Source organism: Bubalus kerabau, chromosome 11 (assembly GCF_029407905.1).
Source record: "Bubalus kerabau isolate K-KA32 ecotype Philippines breed swamp buffalo chromosome 11, PCC_UOA_SB_1v2, whole genome shotgun sequence".
Lineage (NCBI taxonomy): Eukaryota > Metazoa > Chordata > Mammalia > Artiodactyla > Bovidae > Bubalus > Bubalus kerabau.
This window is the reverse complement of record NC_073634.1, coordinates 64,542,713-64,560,076: the sequence shown is the minus strand read 5'-3', so window position 1 is coordinate 64,560,076 and position 17,364 is coordinate 64,542,713. Positions and strand designations below refer to the sequence as shown.

At 38.8% G+C, this 17,364-nt stretch overlaps 1 protein-coding gene across 1 annotated transcript in view; it reads left to right on the top strand.

Annotated features, from left to right (window-relative positions):
* Positions 1–13,253, top strand: part of WDPCP (WD repeat containing planar cell polarity effector) — a 282,688-nt gene extending 269,435 nt beyond the window's left edge. Inside the window, exons 15-16 of the mRNA XM_055541743.1 lie at positions 11,822–11,924; positions 13,046–13,253. Of these exons, the coding sequence (XP_055397718.1) occupies positions 11,822–11,924; positions 13,046–13,137 (195 nt within the window). The 3' untranslated portion in view covers positions 13,138–13,253. The remainder of the gene's footprint in view (positions 1–11,821; positions 11,925–13,045) is intronic.
* The last annotated feature ends 4,111 nt before the right edge of the window (positions 13,254–17,364 follow it).

Genomic DNA, 17,364 nt, shown 5'->3' with positions numbered 1-17,364 from the left:
CCCTTACTTTTTCTATAATCCAATGGATGTTGGCAATTTGACCTCAGGTTCCTCTGCCTTTTCTAAATCCAGCTTGTACATCTGGATGTTCTTGGTCCATGTACTGTCGAAGCCTAGCTTTAAGGATTTTGAGCATTACCTTGCTAGCATGTGAAATGAGTTTAATTGTGGGGTAATTTGAACATTCTTTGGCATTGCCCTTTTTGGGGATTAGAATTAAAACTGGCCTTTTCCAGTCGTGTGGCCACTGCTGAGTTTTAAAAATTTGCTGGCATTTTGAGTGCAGCACTTTAACAGCATCATCTTTTAGGATTAGAAATAGCTCAGCTGAAATTCCATCACCTCCACTAGCTTTGTTCGTGGTAATCCTTCGTAAGGCCCACTTGACTTCACACACTGATATCTGGCTGTAGGTGAATGACCACACCATTGAGGTTGCCCGGGTCATTATGACCTTTTCTGTATAGTTTTCTGTGTATTCTTGCCATTTTTTCTTAATCTCTTCTGCTTCCATTATGTCCTTATTGTTTCTGTCCTATATTGTGAGCATCTTTGCATGAAATGTTCCCTTGGTATCTCTAATTTCTTGAAGAGGTCTCTAGTCTTTCTCATTCTATTGTTTTCTTCTCTGTTTTGCACTGTTCACTTTTAAGCTTTAAATAACTTTTTTTTGGTCATGCTGCACAACTTGTAGGATCTTAGTTCCCCTAACAGGTATTGAACCTGGGCCCTCAATAGTGAAAGCACCAAATCCTGACCACTGGATTGTCAAGGAACTCCCTAACTTTAAATACTTATTCTTTTAAATCTGCATATTCATTTTGGTAGTACATTAAATATCATCTGTGAAAGGTAATAGAGCTCCCAGGAATAGAAAGTCTTTTATTTTATTGAATAGATCTTAGATGATACAGACAGGATATGTGTAAATTTTTAAACCTGGATCATGGCCAAAGACTATCAGTGTTTGTCATCTTTTGTTCAGTGGAAGCCATTTTCACTTAATAATGCTAAATGATGTTACTAATATAAGTCAGTTTGGCAAATGATAAACTAAAAATTTTCATTGAGAATGACAGAAACTAAGTGATTCATTCTTCTGAATATTTTTTTTTTTTACTTCCAATTAGTAACAGTTTAAATAAAGCCATTCACTAGGTAATCCTGATTGGGTGGCAGTAAAGGTTGGGATTAATCAATATGACACTTTTCAAATATATTTTCATTTATATTTTCTATTTAGACTCATGACATGCCATTTACACCTTGTAAGTATCCAAAAAGAGACGAACAACACAAAAAAGGACTGTGTATCTTACAATGTCTTCTTGTGCCATGTGGCTCCCAGACACATGATTCTAAACAACTAAGCATGGTGAAGTATGTGAAACGTGATGAATGGGCATCAGGGGGTAGATCCATGTTTTATAGGGTTTGAAGCTTATACTTCTTAAGAAAAATAATTCAATGGACCTAGAGAATATTATATTTAATAAAGTAAGTCATAGACAAATACTATATGTCATCACTTAGAAGTGGAATCTAAAAAATAAATATATATAACAAAACAAGAAAAGACTCATAGAAAAGAGACTAATGGTTACCAGTGAGGAGAGAGAAGGCAGGGAGGGGCAAGATAGAAGTACAGGATTAAGAGCTACAAACTACTGTCTATAATAAAGGTAACAACAAGGATATGTTATACATCACAGGGAAATATAGCCATTATTTTGTTTATAACTTTAAATGGAATATAATCTACAAAAATGCTGAATCACTATGCTGTACACCTGAAACTATTATAATATTGTAAATCAACTATACTTCAATTTCAAAAAGAATTTAATATTTCAGGTACAAAATTAGGTACTGGAAGGACATGTAAAAATAAGATGAGACGCTTAAGCTTCATTAACTTTTGTAGTAAATTCACCTATACATCTGGCACAGAGTAAATATTCCATAATTATATGTGGAATAATTTTTTTTTTTTTTTTGCTATTCACTCACTCATGTCCAACTGTTTGTGACCCCATGGACTGCAGCATGCCAGGCTGCTCTATCCTTCACTGTCTCCTGGAGTTTACACAAACTCAGGTTGATCGAGTCAATGATACCATCCAACTATCTCATCCTCTGTTGCCCTCTTCTCCTCTTGCCCTCAATCTTTCCCAGCATCAGGGTGTTTTCCAATGAGTCGGCTCCTCACATCAGGGGGCCAAAGTATTGGTGCTTCAGCTTCAGCATCAGTCCTTCTAATGAATATTCAAGGTTGACTTCATTTAGGGTTGACTGGTTTGATCTCCTTGCTGTCCAAGGGACTCTTGAGTCATCTTCAGCACCACAGAATTCAAAAGTCAGTTCTTCAGTGCTCAGCTGTCTTTATGGTCCAACACTCACATTTGAACTTGTCTCCTGGAAAAACCACAGCTTTGACTATATGGACATTTGTCGGCAAAGTGATGTCTCTGCTTTTTAATACACTGTCTTGGTTTCCCATAACTGTTCTTCCAAGGAGCAAGTGTCTTTTAATTTCATGGCTGCATTCACTGTCCAAAGTGATTTTGGAGCCCAAGAAAATAAAGTCTGTCTCTGTTTCCATTGTTTACCCATCTATTTGCCATGAGGTAATGGAACCAGATGCCATGATCTTACTTTTTTGAATGCTGACTTTTAAGCCAGGTTTTTTACTCTCCTCTTTCACCATAATCAAGGCACTCTTGAGTTCCTCATTGCTTTCTGCTATTAGGGTGGTGTCATCTGCATATCTAAGGTTATTGATACTTCACCCAGCAATCTTGATTCCAGTTTGTGCCTCATCCAGCCTGGCATTTTGCATGATGTACTCTGTGTAGAAGTTAAATAAGCAGGGTGACTATATACAGCCTTGACGTACTCCTTTCCCAATTTGGAACCAGTCCATTGTTCCATGTCTGGTTCTAACTGTTGCTTCTTGACCTGTATACAGGTTTCTCAAGAGGCAGGTCAAGTGGTCTGATATTCCCACTCTTGAAGAATTTTCCAGTTTGTTTTGATCCACATGGTCAAAGGCTTTAGTGTAGTCAATGAAGCAGAAGTAGATGTTTTTCTGAAATTCTCTTGCTTTTTCTAAGATCCAACAGATGTTGGCAATTTGATCTCTGGTTCCTCTGCCTTTTATAAATCCAACCTGAACATCTGGAAGTTCTCAGTTCATGTACTGCTGAAGCCTGACTTGGAGAATTTTGAGCATTACTTTGCTAGCATGTGAAATGAGTGCAATTGTGGGGTAGTTTGAACATTCTTGAGCATTGCCCTTCTTGGGGACTGGAATGAAAACTGATCTTTTCTGGTCCCGTGGCCACTGCCGAGCTTTCCAAATTTGCTGGCATAGTGAGTGCAGCACTTTCACAGCATCATCCTTTAGGATTTGAAACAGTTCAACTGGAATTCCATCCCCTCCACTAGCTTTGTTCGTAGTGATGCTTCCTAAGGCCCCCCTTGGCTTCGCACTCCAAGATGTCTAGCTCTAGGTGAGTGATCACACCATTGTGGTTATCTGAGTCATTAAGACCTTTTGTGTACACTTCTTCTGTGTATTCTTGCGATCTCTTCCTAGTATCTTCTGCTTCTGTTAGGTCCGTACCATTTCTGTCCTTTATTGTGCCCATCTTTGCATGGTATGTTCCCTTGGTATCATAATTTTCTTGAAAAGATCTCCAATCTTTCCCATTCTATTGTTTTCCTCTTTTCTTTGCATTCATCACTTAAGAAGGTTTTCTTATCTCTCCTTCCTATTCTTTGGAACTCTGTATTCAAATGGGTTTATCTTTCTTTTCTCCTTTGCCTTTTGCTTTTCTTTTTTTCTTGGCTATTTGTAAGGCCGCCTCAGACAGCCATTTTGCATTTTTACATTTCTTTTTCTTGGGGATGATTTTGATCACTGCCTCCTATACAATGTCATGAACCTCCATCCATAGTTCTTTAAGCACTCTATCAGATTTAATCCCTTGAATCTATTTGTTGCTTCCACTGTATAATCATAAGGGATTTGATTTAGGTCGTAACTGAATGGCCTAGTGGTTTTCTCTATGTCCTTCAATTTAAGTCTGATTTGGCAATAAGGAGTTCATGATCTGAGCCACAGACAGCTCCCAGTCTTGTTTTTGCTGACTGTATAGAGCATCTCCATCTTTGACTGCAAAGAATATAATAAGTCTGATTTTGGTATTGACCATCTGGTGATATCCATGTGTATGGTCGTCTCTCGTGTTGGAAGAAGGTGTCTGCTATGACCAATGCCTTCTCTTGGCAAAATTGTTAGCCTTTGCCCTGCTTCATTTTGTACTCCTAGGCCAAACTTGCCTGTTACTCCAGGTATCTCTTGAGTTCCTACTTTTGCATTCCAGTCCCCTATGATGAAGAAAGTGGCTCAGATGGTAAAGTGTCTGTCTACAATGTTGGAGACCTGGGTTCGATCCCTGGGTCGGGAACATCCTCTGGAGAAGGAAATGGCAATCCACTCCAGTACTATTGCCTGGAAAATCCCATGGATAGAGGAGCCTGGTAGGCTACAGTCCATGGGGTGGGTCGCAAAGAGTCGGACACGACTGAGTGACTTCACTTTCACTTTCATGATGAAGAAAGGACATCTTTTTTGGTGTTAGTTCTAGAAAGCCTTGTTGGTCTTCATAGAATCATTCAACTTCAGCTTCTTTGGCATTAGTGGTTGGGGCATAGACTTGGATTACTGTGATGTTGAATGGTTTGCCTTGGAAACAACAGAGATCATTCTGCCATTTTTAAGATTGTACCCAAGTACTACATTTTGGACTCTTTTGATGACTATGAAAGCTACTCCATTTCTTCTATGAGATTCTTGCCCACAGTAGTAGATATAATTGTCATCTGAATTAAATTTGCCCACTCCAGTCCATTTTAGTTCACTATTGCTAAGATGTTGATGTTCACTCTTGCCATCTCCTGTTGACCACTTTCAATTTACCTTGATTCATGGACCTAATGTTCCAGGTTCCTATGCAATACTTTTCTTTACAGCATTGGACTTTACTTTCACCACCAGACACACACACAGCTGGGTGTTTCCGCTTTGGCTAAATCAGCCTCTTCATACCTTCTGGAGCTATTTCTCTGCTCTTCTCCAGTAGCATATTGGGCACCTACTGACTGGGGAGTTTGCCCCTCAAAAACAGTATAATGTTATATATTATATGCACAAAAGGTAGATGTAATATTTTCGGTAAATAAATGTAGAATTCCTTTGTAAGACAAAATAAGTATTGCTGTCATCACCAATCTGTTTTAATTTCATTTTTAATTGGAGGATAATTTGATTTTTGGCTTGATTGCTCCCTTTTCTTTTGACTCTTCCTTTTCTACATCACCAGTCTTGGACATAAGATTGATCACATCATTTCCTTAGGAAGAGTTTCCATAAGTATATATATGCTAATTTTAAATTCTTATATATTAATTAACTATGGAATCATCAAACGTTTTCTATAAAGAACCAAACAGCAAATAGTATAGGCTTATGGGTCATGAAGCAAAATCAAGGTTATTATATACGTACTTGAGAAAACAAATTTCTGTAGATCTTTATTGATAAAACAAAATTTTAAATGTAATAATTGAGTATGATAGCAAATTTCCATAAATATTTTCTATAAAGTTAAAAATCTAATAATTGAGTACAGTTTTCATAATGAAGTTCTACAGATATAAATAAGGAAGTTCTTTTCGGGGAATAAGAGTTGAAAGGTGCTATTCCTTATCAACAGAATCCATTGTAAATATTCATCTGTGGGTACTGATCTATGGTGAAATTTATTTTCATTTTGCACATTTCTTTCCTCATAGACAACTACTGCCAAATATTTATATATATGACATGCTGCTGCTAAGTCGCTTCAGTCGTGTCTGACTCTGTGCAACCCCATAGACAGTAGCCCACCAGGCTCCCCCGTCCCTGGGATTCTCCAGGCAAGAACACTGGAATGGGTTGCCATTTCCTTCTCCAATGCATGAAAGTGAAAAGTGAAAGTGAAGTCGCTCAGTTGTGTCTGACTCTAGCGACCCCACGGACTGCAGCCTACCAGGCTCCTCCGTCCATGGGATTTTTCAGGCAAAAGTACTGGAGTGGGGTGCCATGGCCTTCTCCGATATATGACATGAGTGTATGGTTAATTGCACATATTCACTGATCAGAAGGCATTTTTAGAAACTCTATTAGCTAAAGACTAGACTGCCTTTTAAGTCTAAATTTGGCAATAAGGAGTTCATGATCTGAACCACAGTCAGTTCCCCGTCTTGTTTTTGCTAATTATATAGAGCTTCTCCATCTTTCACTGCAAAAAATATAATCAATCTGATTTAGGTGTTGACCATCTGGTGATGTCCATGTGTAGAGTCTTCTCTTGTGTTGTTGGAAGAGGGTATTTGCTATGACTGGTGTGTTCTCTTGGCAAAACTCGATTAGCCTTTGCCCTGCTTCATTCCATACTCCAAGGCCAAATTTTCCTGTTACTCCAGGTGTTTCTTGACTTCCTACTTTTGCATTCCAGTCCCCTATAATGAAAAGGACATCTTTTTTGGGGTGTTAGTTCTAAAAGGTCTTGTAGGTCTTCATAGAACTGTTCAACTTCCGCTTCTTCAGTGTTACTGGTTGGGGCATAGGCTTGGATTACCGTGAATGGTTTGCCTTGGAAATGAACAGAGATCATTCTGTCGCTTTTGAGATTGCATCCAAGTACTGCATTTTGGACCCTTTTGTTGACCAATGGCTACTCCATTTCTTCTAAGGGATTCCTGCCTGCAGTAGTAGACATAATGGTCATCTGAGTTAAATTCACCCATTCCAGTCCATTTTAGTTCACTGATTCCTAGAATGTCGATGTTCGCTCTTGCCATCTCCTGTTTGACCACTTCCAATTTGCCTTGATTCATGGGCCTGACATTCCAGGTTCCTATGCAATATTGCTCTTTACAGCATCAGACCTTGCGTCTATCACCAGTCACATCCACAAGTGGGTATTGTTTTTGCTTTGGCTCCATCCCTTCATTCTTTCTGGAGTTATTTCTCCACTGATCTCCAGTAGCATATTGAGCACTTACTGACCTGGGGAGTTCCTCTTTCAGTATCCTATCATTTTGCCTTTTCATACTGTTCATGGGGTTCTCAAGGCAAGAATACTGAAGTGGTTTGCCATTCCATTCTCCAGTGGACCACATTCTGTCAGACCTCTCCACCATGACCCATCCATCTTGGGTGGCCCCACACGGCATGGCTTAGTTTCATTGAGTTAGACAAGGCTGTGGTCTGTGTGATCAGACTGGCTAGTTTTCTGTGATTATGGTTTCAGTGTGTCTGCCCTCTGATGCCCTCTTGCAACACCTACCATCTTACTTGGGTTTCTCTTACCTTGGACGTGGGGTATCTCTTCACAGCTGCTCCAGCAAAGCACAACTGCTGCTCCTTACTTTGGACGAGGGGTATCTCCTCATGGCTGCCCCTCCTGACCCTGAACATGGAGTAGCTCCTCTCGGCCCTCCTGTGCCCGTGCAGCCGCCGCTCCTTGGACATGGGGTTGCTCCTCTCGGCCACTGCCCCTGACCTCGGGCGTGTGGTAGCTCCTCTAGGCCACTGCCCCTGACCTCGGGCATGGGGTAGCTCCTTCCCGCCACCGCCCCTGACCTCAGGCGTGGGGTAGCTCCTCTTGGCCACTGCCCCTGACCTTGGGCTAGATAGCATATTAAAAAGTAGAGACATTATTCTGCCAACAAAGGTCCGTCTAGTCAAGGCTATGGTTTTTCCAGTAGTCATGTATGGATGTGAGAGTTGGACTGTGAAGAAAGCTGAGTGCCAAAGAATTGATGCTTCTGAACTGTGGTGTTGGAGAAGACTCTTGAGAGTCCCTTGGACTGCAAGGAGATCCAACCAGTCCATTCTAAGGGAGATCAGTCCTGGGTGTTCATTGGAAGGACTGATGCTAAAGCTGAAACTCCAATACTTTGGCCACCTCATGTGAAGAGTTGACTCATTGGAAAAGACCCTGATGCTGGGAGGGATTGGGGGCAGGAGGAGAAGGGGACGACAGAGGATGAGATGGCTGGATGGCATCACTGACTCGATGGACATGAGTTTGAGTGAACTCTGGGAGTTGGTGATGGACAGGGAGGCCTGGCATGCTGCGATTCATGGGGTCGCAAAGAGTTGGACACGACTGAGCAACTGAACTGAAATGAGACTGCCTTTTAATATGTTAGCACATTGTAAATTAATTATTTCCCTTAATTGCACCATTAGAGTTTGAACTATGAACAGCTCCTTGGCACTTGTATCAAGGTTGAAAAATGCCATGGACTGAAACATATTGCCGGGACTTTGTATAAGAATAGAGATCTCAAAAAAAAAAAAAAAAAAAAAGAATAGAGATCTCACTTTATTTTTTGACAGTTTTAAATTTCAATTTTTACAGGAGGTGTGTAACACAGCCTGGTATTACTGCAAGTCAAAACAATGTTAGTTTTCACTGAAAAGCTTTATCACAATGTAAGTTTCACAATAAGTACTATTTGGCTTGTAGTTTTAAATTGATACATTTTCAAGTCTGCAAGATGAACTAATTCCAGAGCCATACAGACTTGAGTGGTTGAACACAGTTCTTCCAGCCATTGAAAAATGTAAACACTGTTCTTTTTTAAAATTGAAGTATAGTTGCTGTACAATATCATATATACAGTATATAGTATATATAATCTATATATACTATATATAATATAGTGACTCACAATTTTTACAGGTTAACTCTATTTATATTTATTATAAAATATTTGTTATATTCCCTGTGTTATATAATATATCCTTGTAGCCTAATTTATACCTAATAGTTTACATTTCTCAATCCCTTATGCCTATCATGACCTTCTTTTTTCTCCGTTGGTAACTAGTTTGCTCTCTGTATTTGTGAGTCTACTTTTTTGTTATATTTGCTAATTGTATTTTTTATATTCCACATATAAGTAATATCATCTAGTATTTGTCTTTCTCTGTCTGACTTATTTCACTGAGTATAACAACAAAACAAAACCAAACTACTGAATGGGAAAAATTATTTGCAAATAATATGACCAATAAGGGGTTAATATCCAAAATATATAAACAGTCCACACAACTGACCATCAAAAAAGAAACCACCTGATTATAAAATGGGCAGAGAAACTGACCAGTTTTCCAAAATTTAAGAAAATGCAGACACCCATGAAAAGAGGTACAATCATCAAGCAAATGCAAATCAGAACCACAATGAGATATCATCTCACAGCTGTCGGAAGGGCCATCATCAAAAAACACAAATGACAAATGCTGGCAAGGATGTAGAAAAAAGGGAATCTTCATATACTGTGAGTGGGGATGTGAATTGGGGAAAACAACGTAGAGTTTTCACATAATAACTAAAATAGAACTACCATTGTTGCTGTTCAGTCACTAAGTTGTGTCCAACTCTTTGCAACCCCATGGACTGCAGCATGCCAAGGTACCCTGTCTTTCATCGTTTCCCAGAGTTTGCTCAAACTCATGTCCATCAAGTCAGTGATGTCATCCAACCATCTCATCCTGTCATCCCCTTCTCCTCCTGCCTTCAATGTTTCCCAGTGTCAGGGTCTTTTCCAGTGAGTCAGCTCTTCACATCAGGTGGCCAAAGTATTGAAGCTTCTGCTTCAGCATCAGTCCTTCCAGTGAATATTCAGGGTTGATTTCCTTTAGGATTGACTGGTTTAATCTTGCTGTCCAAGGGACTCTCAAGAGTCTTCTCCAACACCACAGTTCAAAAGCATCATTTTTTCATTGCTCAGCCTTCTTTATGGTCCAGCTCTCACATCATACACAACTGTTGGCAAAGTCATAGCTTTGACTAGATGGACCTTGTCGGCAAAGTGATGTCTCTGCCTTTTAATATGCTGTCTAAATTTGTCATAGCTTTATGACCCAACAATTCCATGCCTGAGTATATATCTGAGAGAAACAAAAGCACTGATTTGAAAAGATACGTTCACCCCAGTGTTAATAGCAACACTATTTACAACTGCCAAGATACAAAAGTAACGTAAGTGTCCATCAACTGATGAATGGATAAAGAAGACTACACACACACACACACACACACACACACACACACATACACAAACGGAATACTTCTCAGCCCTAAATAAGAATGAGATTTTTGCCATCTGCAGCAACATTAATCGACCTGGAAGGCATTATGCTAGGTAAATAGCATTGATAATTCAAGGACTGTATAAAAGGCAGGCTATATTTGGCTAGTAAGCCATAGCTTACCAACCCCTGCTGTATAAAGTCTATATTCCCAGTAAATATAAATGCCTGTTTTCCCCCCAAACTGTGCAACCAATAAGTAACAACTTTTAAAAAACTTGTGCAGTTTGAAATTACATTTTTCAACTTTGAATATTGGGAAAATAAAATATCTTTTCATGATTATGAAAGTGAAAGTCGCTCAGTTGTGTCCAACTCTTTGCGATCCCATGGACTATAGTCTATGGAATTCTCCAGGCCAGAATACTGGAGTGGGTAGCCCTTCCCTTCTCCATGGGATCTTCCCAACCCAGGGATTGAGCCCAGGTCTCCTGCATTGCAGTTGGATTCTTTACCAGCTGAACCACAAGGGACGCCCAAGAATACTGGAGTGGGCAGCCTATTCCTTCTTCAGCAAATCTTCCCTACCCAGGAATTGAAGGGAATTCCAAGGGTCTCCTGCATTGCAGGCGGATTCTTTACCAACTGAGGTATCAGGAAAGCCCTGATAGCTCATGATTTTAGGCCATTTATATTTCATCATTGAAAACTTGTTCATGTTCTTTTTACCATTTTATTGCAATAAAATTCTCATTCCAATGATCATTTTGTGTGCCAAAGATTTCTAAGTCTTTTTTAGTAGCTCTACTTGTTTAGAATTATTTTCCACAGCATTCTCTCACACATCAAACATTCCTTCCGTATTGAAAGACCTGTTATTGCCTGACAGAACTGTGGTTTTTCAATCTTCTCTACATACACATGTCAGATACCATTCATTTTCTGTTGGCTTACCTCCATTTTCCCTTCTAGTATAACTCTTATTTATCCTTCAAAACATAGATCAAGGATCAGTTCCTGCTCTTTGGTTCCATACCATTCTTAACCCTGCCATAAAACCTATCACACTAAGTTATTAGCTGTTGTTTACAGTGGTCTTTCTCCCTACTGGACTCAAAGCTTGTTGAGAAATGGTATTGTAATTGACCTCTCTTTCCACAACAGTGCCTGGCACTTAATAGGCACTGATTATCTGTTGACTGAATGAATTCAAGATAATAGTAGTATTAATAATTTAACAAAGTAATATGTACCAAGTGCATAAATATCAGAGACAATTTGTGTAATATTCCTTGTAAACTGCTTATCATAATAAACAACTGAATTTTGAAGAAGCTGAGATAGTAAAATTTCATTATAGAAAACAGCAACTAAGATTTTTATTCCCTGATAAAACTGAGTATGTTGAACACTTAACAGCTTGTCTTTTTCCCTAAAGACTCAAAATAATTTATTTAAATAACTGCCACTAGTTATATCCAGGATTTGCAATTCAAGAAAATTTGCTTGTACTAGAAAACTGAGAAAATTAAAATATAAAAAAGAATGTTCATCAGCCATGTCTGTTTTGTAATCTGAACAGTAAGTTCTTTTTTTCAAAATCTCATTTGTAACTTGACTAAGATTCATTTTGGATTAATCTTTTATTTTGCTGTATTTCCAAAGGACATCCATTACCTTGCACTAGATAAGGGAGAACTAGCACTAGCTGAAGTGGCAAGAAGGAGAGCTAGCGATATTGATGCAGAATCAATAACCTCCGGAGTTGGTAAGATTTAATGCTGTTTTTTTAAAGTGCTTTTTGTTTTCATCAATGCTTATTTGGTATCACTTCTATTTACATTTGTAGGGCATGGTTGGTTAATTTGAATTACTTTTTCTGTGAATACAGTGTCTTTAAAAAAGAATTAAGCTTAGGTAAATAGTACAATATGGATGTTTAAGTTGAAATTGTGTTCATCTATAAGTGACTCTTAAGGTAACTGAAAAGAAATTTTACTGGCTGCTCACAGTAAAGGATATAGACTGCAGATTCAGTTTAAAAAAGTTACCAAACAAACAACAAATAGCAACAACAAACCTTAGAGAAAGTTATTTCCAGAGTTGCCACATTATATTTAAGTACATTAAGTTATATATTTATTGAATATTTATAATGTTTAAATATTATTTAAATGTCTAGTTTTTGAACAAAATTTTGTTTTTTTAATTAAATTTTTATTTTATATTGGAGTATAGTTGATTAACAATGTTATGTTAGTTCATGTGTATAGCAAAAGTGATTCAGTTATACATATACATATATCCATTCTCTTTCAGATATTTTCCCATATAGATTATTATAAAATATTGAGTTCCCTGAGCTACACAGTAGGTCCTTGTTGTTTATATATTTTATATATAGTAGTGTGTAATGTTAATCCCAAAGGCACGAAATTTCTGTTTATCAACTTTGTATCCTGAAACTTACCCACTTATATCCTCTAGTAGTTTTCTGGTAACACATTTAGGATTTTCAATGTATAGTATCATGTTATCTGCAAAGAATGGCAGTCTTCTTTACCAATTTGAATTACTTTTCTTTTTTTTTCTGATTGCATGGTTAGGATGTACAAAAGTATGCTGAATAAAAGTAATGAGAATGAACATTTTTCTCTTGATCTTAGATGAAATGCTTTCAGCTTTTCAGTGTTGAGAATTAGCTGTGAGTTTGTCATATATGGCCTTGATTGTTGAGGCAGGTTCCCTCTATGCCCACTTTCCATAGAGTTTTTATCATAAATGGGTGTTGGATTTTGTCAAAAGCTTTTTTTCTGCAGCTATTGAGATGATCATAAGGTTTTTATTCTTCATTTCTTAATGTGGTGTATCACACTGATTGATTTGCAGATATTGAAGAATCCTTGTATCCCTGGGATAAACCCTACTTGATCATGGTGTATGATCCTTTTATTGGATTTGGTTTGCTAGTATTTTGTTGATGACTTTTGCATTCATCAGTGATACTTGTCTGAAATTTTCTTTTGTGTGTGATATCTGTCTGGTTTTGTTATCAGTGTAATGGTGGCCTAGAATGAGTTTGGGAGTGTTCTATCTGCAATTTTTTGGATGATTTTCTAAAGGACAGGTGTTAACTCTTCTCTGAATGTCTGATTAAATTAATCTGGTCCTGAACTTTTTGTTAGCAGGTTTTTTTTTAATCACATTTTCAATTTCAGTACTTGTAATTGGTCTGTTCATATTTTCTATTTCTTCCTGGTTCAGTATTGGAAGGTTAGCCATTCTAAGAATGTGTCCATTTCTTCTAGGCTGTCCATTTTGTTGGTATATAATTGCTTAGTTTCTTATGGTCCTTTGCATTTCTGGAATGTCAGTTGTACCTTCTTTTTCCTTTCTAATTTTATTGATTTGAAACATCTTTTTTTTTCTTGAGTCTTGCTAGAGGTTTATCAATTTTGTTTATCCTTTCCGAGAACCAGCTTTTAGTTTCATTGATCTTTTCTATTGTTCTGTTCTCTATTGCATTTACATCTGTTTCGATCTTTATGGTTTCTTTTCTTCTAGTAACTCTGGGTTTCGTTTGTTCTTTCTCTAGTTGCTTTAGGTGTAAGATTAGGTCCTTTATTTTGGATTTTTCTTCTTTCCTGATGTAGGATTTTATTGTTCTAAACTTCCCTCTTAGAGGTGCTTTTGCTGTGTCCCATAGGTATATCAATTATGTCCATCTGGTCTGTCATTTAAGGCCTGTGTTTACTTATTTTCTGCCTAGAAGAGCTTTCCATTGATATAAGTGGGTGTTAACATCCCCCACTATTGTGTTACTGTTCATTTCCCCTTTTATAGCTGTTAGCATTTGCCTTATGTGCTGAGTGAGGTGCTCCAGGAGCTTCCCTGGTGGCTCAGTGATAAAGAATGCACCTGCCAATGCTGGAGGTGCAGGTTCAATCCCTGGATCAGGAAGATCCCCTGGAGGAAGAAATGGCACCTTTTGGTATTGCTGCCTGGAGAATCCCATGGACAGAGGAGCCTGGAAGAATACAGTCAGTCCATATGGTCTCAAAGAGTCGGGCATGACTGAGCTCAGTCCAACTCTTTGTGACTCGATGGACTGTAACCCACCAGGCTCCTCTCTCCGTGGGATTTCCCAGGCAACAATACTGGAGTAGGTTGCCATTTTCGCCTCTGGCAAATCTTCCCAATCCAGGGACTGAACCCACGTCTTCTGTATCTCCTGAATTGCAGGCAGATTCTTAACTGGCTGAGTCATCAGGGAAGCCTGATGTTGGGTGCATATATATTTACAATTTTTATATTTTCTTCTCTAATTGATCTCTTGATCATTATGTAGTTTTTCCTTATCCTTCATAACAGTCTTTATTTTAAAGCTTATTTTGTCTGATATGAGTATTAAAAAAAAATCATGATTTTTTTTAATCCCCACTTTCTACCTGTATGTGTCCCTAGATCTGAAGTAGGTCTCTTGTAGACACATGTATATGAGGTTGTTTTTTTTGGTTTTTTTTGTTTTGTTTTTTTTCTTTGGTATCCATTTAGCCAGTCTGTGTCTTTTGGTTGGAGCATTTAATCCATTTACATTTAAGGTAATTGTCATATGTATGTTCTTATTGCCATTTTTTGTTTGGATTTGTTCTCTCCTCTTGGGATTTGATGACTATCTTTAGTGTTGTGTTTGGACTGCTTTTTCTTTATTGTGTCTGTATCTGTTGTAGAATTTTATCTGTTGTAGAATTTTGGAGTGTGGTTCCCATGAGGTTTTAATATAGCAGTCTATATATATGTATAAAGATTGCTTTAAGCTGCATTTTAATTTCAAATGCATTTCCAATAATCTGCATTTGTACTCTCCTCAAGATTGCAGGCTTTGTCATATGTGTCTGTGGATGCTTTCTTATCTTTACTGTATATTTGCTTTTACCTCTGAGCTTCTCCATTCATAATGTTTTCTTGTTTCTAAGTATGACCTTTTCTTTTCCACCTAGAGAAATTCCTTTAGCATTTATTGTAAAGCTGGTTTGGTGGTGGTGCTGAATTCTCTTAGCTTTTCCTTGTCTATAAAGCCTTTCATTTCTCCATCAAATCTGAACAAGAACCTTGCTTGGTAGAGTATTCTTAAAAGGGGTGGATTTTCCCCTTTTATCACTTTATTGTGCCTCCTTCTTCTGGCCTGAAGTTTCTGCTGAAAAATTATTTGATATCTTCAAGGATATTATCATGTACATTATTTGTTGCTTTTATTTCATTGCATTTAATATATTCTGATTGTCTTTTCCTTGTTTAATTAATATGTCTTGGCCTTTGTTTAATTAATATCCTCCTTGGGTTATCCAGCCTGAGACTCTCTGCACTTCCTGGACTGGAGTGAGTGTTTCCTTTCCCATGTTAGAGAAGTTTTTGGCCATAACTGTCAAATATTTCCTCAGGTCCTCTCTCTCTTCTCCTTCTGGAACCCTTATAATGCAAATGTTGGTGCATTTAATATTATCCTGTGGCTCAGACAGTAAAGCATCTGCCTATAATGCGGGAGACCCGGGTTCGATCCCTGGGTCAGGAAGTTCCCCTGGAGAAGGAAATGGCAACCCACTCCAGTATTCTTGCCTGGAAAATCCCATGGACAGAGGAGTCCAGTAGGCTACAGTCCATGGGGTCGCAAAGAGTTAGACACGACTGAGCGACTTCACTTCTTCACTTATAAGTCTCTGAGACTGTCCCCTCGTTTCTTTTCATTCCTTTTTCTTTACTCTGTTCTGCAGCAGTGATTTCCACCACCGTCTTCCAGCTCACTTATTCATTCTTCTGCCTCATTTATTCTGCTATTCTGTCCCTCTTAATTTTTCATTTCAGTTACTATATATTGTTCATTTCTAGGTCTTCCAGCTGTTCATTAAACCTATCTTGTATCTTCTTGTTTTGTGCTTCCATTCTTTTTCCAAATTTTACATCATGTTTACTTTGATTACTCAGTTCTTTTTCAGGTAGAGTGCCTATTAGTTGTTCTAGGTTTTTATCTTGTCCTTTGTTGGACCATACATCTCTACCATCTAATTTTGTCTAACTTTCTGTGTTTGTGATTTCCTTTCCACAGGGTCATAATTCCTATTGCTTCTGATGTCTCCTGCCTGGTGGTTGAGGTTGGTCCAGGAGCTTGTGCAGGCTTCCTATTAGGAAGGACTAGTGCCTGCCCACTGGTGGGTGGAGCTGGATCTTCTCCCTCTGGTGGTCATGTCAAGTGGTGTGAGCTGTGAGCTCAGGTGGCTGGCTGTGAGCTCAGTACAACTTTAGGAAATCCATCTGCTGATGGGTGGGGCTCTGTCCCACCCTGTTGGTTGTTTGGCCCAAGGTATCCCAACACTGCAGCTTGCAGCTGTTGATTGTAGCCAGGTTTTGGTGCCAAAATGGTGACCTTATGCCAATCAATATTCCCTGGGGCCTCTGCCACCAGTGTTCTTGCCCCCAGAGTGAACCACAGCTGATCCCCGCTTCCCCAGGATACTGGCTAAAACCTGCAGGTCGGTTTAACCCTGGCTCCTATGGAGTCACTGGTTTGTGCTGGTTCCCAGTGCACATGAAACCTTGTGTGCACCTTTCAAGAGTGAACTCTGTTTCCCCCAGTCCTGTGGAGTTCTTGCACTCAAGCCCCACTGGTCTTCAAAGCCACATGCTCTAGGGGATACTCACAATGCCAGATCCTGAGGCTGGGGTGCCTGATATGGGGTTCACAACTCTCACTCCTGTGGGTGAACCTCTGGAATATAATTATTTTCCAGTTTATGGATCATCTACCTGGTGGATATGGGATTTGACTGAAGTGCTCCTCCTACTTTCTAGTTGTGGCATCTTTGTCTTTGGATGTAAAATATCTTTTTTGGTAGGTTCCAATCTCTTTTGTCAATGGTTGTTTACCATTTGCTTGTGATTTTGGTGTGTTCATGAGGAGTGAGCCTAGGACAATGGGGGCAGCAACTATCATCTTACTGCAGGTCTCATAGGGACAGCAGTGACCTGCGCACTCTCGGGACAGTGGTTGGTGACTTCTTGAAGGTCTTGTAGTGACAAAAAGGATCTGTGCACTTCTGGGACATTAGGGGCAGATGCTAGGCCATCTGCGTGGGTGAAGGCTTGGTGCTGAAGCTCAGGCTTCAGCTGTCAGACCTGGGATTAGATTGGCTGTTGCAGACATAGGCTGGAGT